This window comes from Anas acuta, chromosome 1, assembly GCF_963932015.1.
Source record: "Anas acuta chromosome 1, bAnaAcu1.1, whole genome shotgun sequence".
Taxonomy (NCBI): domain Eukaryota; kingdom Metazoa; phylum Chordata; class Aves; order Anseriformes; family Anatidae; genus Anas; species Anas acuta.
The window spans coordinates 203,604,583-203,612,055 of record NC_088979.1 but is presented as its reverse complement, the minus strand read 5'-3'; the positions used below and the strand labels follow the sequence as shown (position 1 = coordinate 203,612,055).

General features: G+C 60.8%; 1 protein-coding gene across 2 annotated transcripts; it reads right to left on the bottom strand.

Moving 5' to 3' along the window:
• Positions 1–714: 714 nt before the first annotated feature.
• On the bottom strand, positions 715–7,112 carry LOC137849971 (uncharacterized). 2 transcript variants are annotated; one of them, XM_068670173.1, is made up of 20 exons: positions 6,956–7,112; positions 5,721–5,867; positions 5,526–5,647; positions 5,339–5,447; positions 5,126–5,242; positions 4,913–4,980; positions 4,686–4,823; positions 4,354–4,536; positions 4,168–4,270; positions 3,948–4,089; positions 3,680–3,863; positions 3,483–3,582; positions 3,281–3,399; positions 3,125–3,162; positions 2,843–2,955; positions 2,588–2,736; positions 2,281–2,375; positions 1,934–2,012; positions 1,580–1,688; positions 715–1,306 (listed from the first exon to the last, which is right to left on the bottom strand). In XM_068670173.1, the coding sequence occupies exons 1-20, from the start codon at positions 7,095–7,097 to the stop codon at positions 1,233–1,235; spliced, it is 2,331 nt and encodes a 776-aa protein (XP_068526274.1). In that variant the 5' UTR covers positions 7,098–7,112; the 3' UTR covers positions 715–1,232. The 2 variants fall into 2 exon arrangements, with proteins under 2 accessions (XP_068526274.1, XP_068526275.1); XM_068670174.1 differs by having other exon boundaries at positions 4,354–4,539; positions 6,956–7,027.
• Positions 7,113–7,473: the final 361 nt, after the last annotated feature.

The window sequence follows — 7,473 nt, the reverse complement described above, 5'->3', positions numbered from 1 at the left end:
CCACCAGCAGACTCAATACTCACACAGGAACCTTCCCAGACATCACATTAAGGATAGGATTTCCCAAACTGATGCTGTACTGGGAAAAGGAAGACCTCAAAGCAACATCTCCAGCCACAAAAGCCAGCACACACCCCCTTTCTGGGCAGGAGGCAGATCCCAGGCTGCTGCCTGTCCCCCTTTAGTCTGTTTTCAGCCCAATTTCTCCCTCTGCCACAGGACCTTTGAGCACTGCTCCCCTCCTGCTTCTCGTGCAGGGTTCAAACATCCCTGGGGAGCCACAAGGGGCTGAGAAGCACAGGAGCTGCGGTGCCTGCTTGGGTGGTGTTTTTTTGGGAGGGTTTTCCTCCCTTCCAAGCTCTGATAATTAAACAATCTGTCCAAATTACCCACTTTGTACCTCTCACCTCAGCTGCTGGCGTTCCCCTTCACAGGAGCTGGACCCCATCATGGTGCCACCCCCTCTGACCCCACACAGTACCAAGGGGAAGCAGCTCAGGGCCTGGAGTGGCCCTGACCAATTTAAAAAACCTCTGAGGAGGGACCCAGGATGGTCACACAGCCCTCAGGACGTCCTGGTGGCTCTTCACCCATCACACAGTGAAGGATCTCCCTGCTCCTCACCGTGACCCCAAAAGCTCCACTCACCTCCTTGGTGGGCACAGAGGGGTCCAGACAGGGCACTGTGAGCTCATTGAAGGAGAGAGGAGCTCGTTTCTGATTCATACAAAACTGCTTTAATGACAAAACAGCTGAAAAAAGCCATTTGGTGTGGTTCTGGTACCATCAAGGAGCCCTGCGCGATCCCCCAGGCCATGGGGAAGCCGGGATGGCTCCGGCCCTAATGGGGGGAGGCTCTTCTCAGGCACCTTCTCCCAGTGCAACACGTCCCGGGGAGGGGTCCATCCTCGAGACCACCCAGAAATGTCCTTCCAGACCCTCCCCGAGGACAATTCTCCTCCCAGCCACGTAGATAGGAGCCGGGAATGCTTCTGTGAAGAGTTGGGGCCTTCAGGCTCCTCGCTTCGGGAGTTTCAGCAGCGATCCCGTTGCCACCACCTTTCCCCACCACTGCAGCTCCATTCGCACCCCCCACATGGGGGAGGAAAAAACAGACAGCAGCAGAAGCTTTGGCTTCAAATAACACCTCCAAAATCTGATCCAAGTCCCTGAGATGCCGGAAAATGCCCCGGGGGGCGCTGGCCCAACATGGAGGCCACCAAGTCCAGGCCTCAGCAGCCGCTGGGCGACGGGGCGAAGAAGTACACGGCCAGGAGGATGAAGTAAACCATCACCAGCACCGTGCCTACGAGACAGAGCAGGATGGGGACGGGGTTACTGCCTGTGGTGGGGAGAGAGCTCACTTTTAAGGCCTTTTGGGGTGGTTTAAGGCCTCTTTTAAGGCCTTCTGGTGTGTGCCATAAAGGACTCAGATGGCTTTTTACAAAGTCCTGGTGAAGTCACCGCCACTCCGGGCTTGAAGCAACAAGAGGTGACCCCAAATGTGGCTCTAGAAGCCCCCCACCCCATTGTCACAGGGAAAGTGGGCACACCAAGGCCTACAGCAGCCTCACATTACCTTGGAAGTAATCACATTTGCCATCCATGAAGATGTAGTTCATCAGCACCACGCTGAACATGCTGGCGTAGACATGGAGGTCGCTGAAGACGAGGGTGAAGTTAGTCGGCTGCGAAGCAAAGATTTTTTTTTGGGGTGTTTATTTGGGTTTATGGCCAACCAGCGCAACCCCACAGCAGCTCGTGTGTCCCTTTGGGTCCCCTCCACCACAAGTCCCTAAGGCTGGGGACAACGTCAGCCGAGGCTGGAGGCATCTGAACCCTCTTCCCCTTCACTGGGGGGGATGGAGGGGACATTTGCCATGGGGTCTTGTGTCCCCAACCCCACCAGGGGAGGCCACCTGGGGCTACTCACGTAGAAGATGGTGAAGAGCACCAGGATGGGGATCTGGAGCATGCAGACCTGGACGGCGATGCAGTTCCCAATCTCGATGCTGGGAGGACAGAGGGGTTGGAGGGGTTGAGCACCAGGTCTCCAGCAGCCCCCGGGAGCTCAGCTTTGGGGTGAGGACAAAGCCACCCCAGGGAACCCATTTGTGGAGAAAAACCTGGTTCTGGCCCCATTCCTTGTGGTTTTAAACCCACTTTGGAGCCCATAACTGCAGGCAGCTGCCCTGCTGGCACCATGGAGTAGGGCAGCCCATCGCTGGCAGTGCTATGGGGCTTCAGTGGAGGAGGACACCCCAAAATCCACGTGCTCACCTCAAGCTCAGGTTGTTCTGCAGGGCGAACTGGATGCCGTTGACAATCTCTGGCAGCTCAGGCACCATGGCCAACACCGTGACACCGATGAAGTACTGCAGGAAAAAAGAAGGGGTCAATGCATGGTCCGATCCTAATAATACCCAAACCCTGCGCAACCACATCTCCCCAGCACGTGGAGCATCTCAGCATCTTCTCCCCTAATCTCATAGGGATTTTGGGGCTCGTGGCAGGTTCCTGGGCTGGAGGAACCATCTACAGTCCTCAGAGCCACCCGACCCAGGCTCGTCACCATCCCCACGCTCACCTGGGAGATGGTGGAGTTGGTGAGGATGGGGCTGATGTGCTCCGTGGCCAGGTCGGCGCAGGCTGACATGCAGAGGGTGGAGAGCAGGAGGATGACCAGTGCCCGCCAGCGGGACCAGTGAACCACAGCGCTGTGGTGGTGACCAGGCACTGGGGGAAGAGAAAAATTTTAAAAAAAAAATACTGGGTTGGACACCCTGGAGAGGTTGGAGAGCCATCCATGAGGCCGGGCATGGCGTGGTTTGGGGTCACTCACTGTGACAGTCGCTGATGTGGATGTCGTAGATGTGCGAGTGAGTTTTTAGGGTGAAGAAGAGGCCGATGAGGTATGCGGCGGGGAGCAGGAGGGACACGGTGTACACCAGGGGCCTGCGGGATGAGGGTGCTCAGTGCCACTGGGGTCTGGCTCTGAGACCCTGGGGCATCCCTGCACCGGCTGGGGATGTGGTGCGGGATCAAACCCCTTTGGGGTGGCACAGAGGAGCCAGGAGATGCCACCCCAGTGAGGAGAAACCTGTCCCCCCCCGGCCCTACTCACTGGACGTGGCTGTAGTAGAGGGTGCCGTTGTTCTCCATCTGCAGATGAAGAACATCAGTGAGGACACGGGACAGCCCCACTGCCACCTCCTGACCCCAAATCTGGAGCTGGGTGGGCTCAGAGTGTGTCCCCCCCCACGTTGGTGGCCCTGCTCACCAGGTCAAAGTGACAATTGTGGCAGAGGTAGTGGCCCAGCGGGTTCTGGGTGACGTTGTGGCACTCCCCACACACCAGCTTCCCATACACCTTGGAGAAAAGCGTCGGGGCAAAGACACCTACGAGGACAGAAGGACACGGGGTGGGTGCCCACGCCGGTGGCACCCCCCTGAGTTTGGGGACAGCCCTGTCCCCACCTCACCTCCAACGGAGAGGAAGAGCAAAGCCGAGCTGACCCCCGCCGAGCGGCTGTTGAAGCGCTGCTCCTGGTGCCGGATGCCTCCGATCACCATGCACAAACCCTACGGGATGGAAGAAACAACCCCAAATAAAACAAACCCATCAGCACCCAGCCACTGGGAACAGCAGGAATTGGGTGCTCGGGATGGGGTTGCTCACCGGGACGAAGAGGACGCAGCCCACCAATGTCCCCGTCAGCGCCGACTTGACGATTTCGGCGTAGCAGCCGTTGCCCTCGCGCGAGCCCTTGATGAGCGCCGTGATGTAGAAGGTGAGCTCCGTGATGGAGCCGAAGGTGGCGTTGACCACCGCGCCCACCGCGAAGTTGCTCTGGGCCGAGATGCTGAAAAAGGGGGCAGAAAATACCAGAATGGACATCCCGTGTCCCCACCTCGCCGGGGATGTCCCCGTGTTGTCCCCACCTCACCTGGCGATGGCCATCCCGATGTAGTAGGACAAGGGCATGATGGAGAGCAGCGCCAACGTGAACTTGACCGGAGAGCTCGTCAGGAGGTTGTGGCTGTCCACGTAGCCCAGCACCAACGTCACCAGCACCAGGGGCAGCAAGTCTGGGGGGTGCTGGGTCAAGGACCAAGCTCAGGTGGGATTTGGGGTCACCCCAAGCACCCCAAGACAGGAAAGGATACTGACAGCGAAGACGTTGATGCCGTCCACGGCGTATTTGTAGTAGTAGGGGTTGACGGCGCGGTAGCAGCACAGGATCACCTCCGCGTCCAGCGGCACCTCCGTCTGCCGAGGGACAGCTCGGTGACACCGTGCCGGGCCTCCCTCCCCACCCCAAAAAAATAAAAAACAGCCCTAAAGGCACCCACCATCCTCAAGCGCCGGACGTGCACCCTCTCCGGGGGCAGCAGCAGGACGCGGGCGGCCGTGCGGGCGCTCAGCTTGGCCACGGGGATGAGGAAGACGAGGAGCCAGGCGGCGACGCACACCAACCCATGGGCCAACGCCAGTATGGGGTACCCCAAACACAACCACGCCACGGTGCCGGCACGCTGCTGGGACAGGTATTTAGGGTTTGCCACCAAAAAACCCACCCCACGGCAGCGGAGGCCACCCGTGGGTGCCGTCCCTGCCAAAACGGGGACCCTCGGTGTCCCCAAACCCAGGAAGGGGGTGTTATTGGGGTCGACACGGGGCTCACCCAGTATCCTTCATCATCCCAGCAGCGTGGGCGCCAGCGGCGGGGCACGGGGCCACCGAGCAGGGCTGAGCTCTCCCCTGTGCCGCTCGCCTCCGCGGCGGCCTCGCAGGCACCCAGCGCCCGGCGAGATTTGGGAGCCTGGGGGAGATCGGGAAGGGAAGTCAGGGTCCAGTTTGGGGCACCGTGGCCACCCCAATCATGCCCTAAAATTTGGGGCAGGTTGTTACCTCTGTTTTCTGGATCACTTTGCCAAAGGGCCAGAGGAAATACCCGGCCAGGTCCCAGCAGAGCCGCCCTGCGGGGACACAAGGGTCAGGGACACGTCCTCCCTGCAGCCACCCCACGGCACGGGACCCAGAGCTTCACCCCCTTGGGGGATTTCAGCCACCCGTGGCTCCCCTAAACCCTTCCAAAGGGGGTCCCAAATTTTTGGGACTCACCATAGGGAGCCCCCACGACGGTGACAAACATCAGAGCGGCCACGAGGACGTAGAGCAGCGAGAGCCACCAGCCGAAGAGCAGCAGGTAGAGGACGTTCCCAAACGTCACCGTGGACCCTACAGGAGGGGGGAAAAAAAAAAACGAGCCGGATGGGGACAGTTCTCACCCACACCACCTCCTCCATCCCAAATCCAGGCCCCGAAACCACCCACCTCCGTGGCCACGGATGACGTTGAGGTCGGAGTAGAGCTCCTTGACGATCTCCGAGCGGTCCTCCCACGGCCGCGCCGTCACGTGGCTCTTCCACTTCTTGAAGCCAAACTGCAAAAAGGGATTTTTTTGGGTAAAAAAAGCCCCCGTGCGGCCATACAGGGGCACCCACGGGTGCTCCTCACCCACCTTGTAGTTGTTGGAGAGCTTGTTGGCCTCCACCACGTTCTCGGCCGTCAGCGTGGTTTTCACCACGCAGCTCTCGCACACCTCCTCCGAGTGCTGCTGGCAGCAGGGCGGCGAGGACACGGCTGCGGGGGAAAAGGGGGGAAGTTATGGGGTGTAGGGACCCCCCCGTAACCCTAAAAGCCAGCACAGCCCTACCTGCGTGGCCACGGGGCCGATGCTGGTGGTAGCCAACGTCGCCCAGGTCCCCTTGCACGTTGTTGATGGTGGCGCAGCGGTGGTCGCAGAGGGAGCCCCGGCGCAGGGCGTCCCCATCAGGACGGGGTTCGGGGGGTTTGGGGACATCTATGGGGGGAGAAAATATAGGGTCGGAGTCATAGCAGGGATGGGTCAAACCATGGGAAGGTTGGGGTGCTGGGGTGGAGGTCCCCAAGCACCATAAAGGTGGGGAAAAGGTATTGTGGGGTGAGGATGGGACCCCAAAAGGGGGTAAGGGGGGATCCCGCAGTGGGGTGAAGACCCCGCAAGGGGATAAGGGGCAATCCTAAAGTAGGGTGAAGATGGGATCCTATGGGGGCTGGTAAGGGGAGATCCTGCAGTGGGGTGGGAATGGGACCCCAATAGGGGAGGCAAGGGGGGATCCCAGAGCAGGGTGAGGACCCCGGAGGAGTAAGGTGATGACAGGACCCCCACAGGGGGCAAGGACCCCAAAAGAGGGTAAGGGGGGATCCCAGAGTGGGGTGAAGACCCCACAAGGGTGTAAGGGGAGGATCCTGCACTGGGGTGAGGACAGAACCCCCACAGGGGATATAAGGAGGGGGGAAAATCCCATAGAGGGGTTAGGATGGGACCCCCAGAGGGAGGCAAGGACCCTACAAGAGGGTAAAGGAGGATCCTGCAGTGGGGCAAGGACCCCACAAGGAGGTAAGGGGGGGATCCCGCAGTGGGGTGAGGATAGGATCCTTATGGGGGGGGTAAAAGGGGGTCCCAGAGTGGGCTGAAGGCCCCAAAGGGGGGGATCCTGGAATGGGGTGAGGTTGGGACACCCACGGGGAGGTAAAGGGGGATCCTGCAATGGGGCGAGGACCCCACAGGAGGAGTAAGGGGGGGATTACAAAGTGCAGTGAGGATGGGACCCCACAGGAGGGGATAAAGGGGGATCCCACAGCGGGACAAGGACCCCACAAGGGGCTAAGGGAAGACCCTACAGCGGAAAGGGAACAAAACCCCAAAAGAGGAGTGGGAAAGGATCCGGGAGCGGGGCAACGACCCCACAACGGGGAAATCCCAAAGCGGGCTGAGGACGGGACCCCCACAGCGGGCAAAAAACGGATGATGCTGGAGAGGGGGGGAGAACCTCATAAGGGGGGGACCCTACAACAGGGTGAAGACCCCAAAAAGGGGGGTTTAGAGGGGACCCCAACCCCGCTCACCCAGCGCATCCTGCGTGCAGCAGCGGCGGCGCCGCCCGGGTTCGCTCTCGGTGGCCATGGGGAGGGGGCGGTGGGACCCAAAAGTGGGGTGGGGTGGGGAGGGGGGGGCGCAGAGGTCCCGGAGCCCCCCGCCCGGCCCCATTTAACGGGAGGCGCCGGGCATGCGCCGGGCGCGCCCCCGGGAGCCGCCCCCGGGAGGGGCCGGGGCTGCAGCACCTGTGGTGGGGTGGGGGCGGAATGGGGAGGGGGGCGTAATGGGGAGGGCATGGGGATGGGGTGCGTGGTTTATCGGGGTGGGTGGTTTATTGGGGTGCGCAGGGGATGGGGGTGTTTGGGAATGGGGTGCGCGGTGGATCGGGGTGCACGGGGTGCTTGGGGATGGGGGGTGTGGTTTATGGGGGTGTGCAGGGGGTGGGGGTGTATGGGAATGGGGTGCGTGGTTTATTGGGGTGCACAGGGCACAAGGGTGCTTGGGAATGGGGTGCGTGGTTTATCGGGGTGTGTGGTTTATCGGGGTG

What these genes read in the sequence shown, in the direction of transcription:
- LOC137849971 (XM_068670173.1), bottom strand. Translation starts at nt 7,097, where the DNA reads ATGGGGCCGGGCGGGGGGCTCCGGGACCTCTGCGCCCCCCCCTCCCCA. An exon ending in ATCGGGATGGCCATCGCCAG is followed by an intron (nt 3,864 to 3,947) that starts GTGAGGTGGGGA and finishes CCCCTTTTTCAG; the next exon opens with CATCTCGGCCCAGAGCAACT. An exon ending in ACAATTGTCACTTTGACCTG is followed by an intron (nt 3,163 to 3,280) that starts GTGAGCAGGGCC and finishes CTTCATCTGCAG; the next exon opens with ATGGAGAACAACGGCACCCT.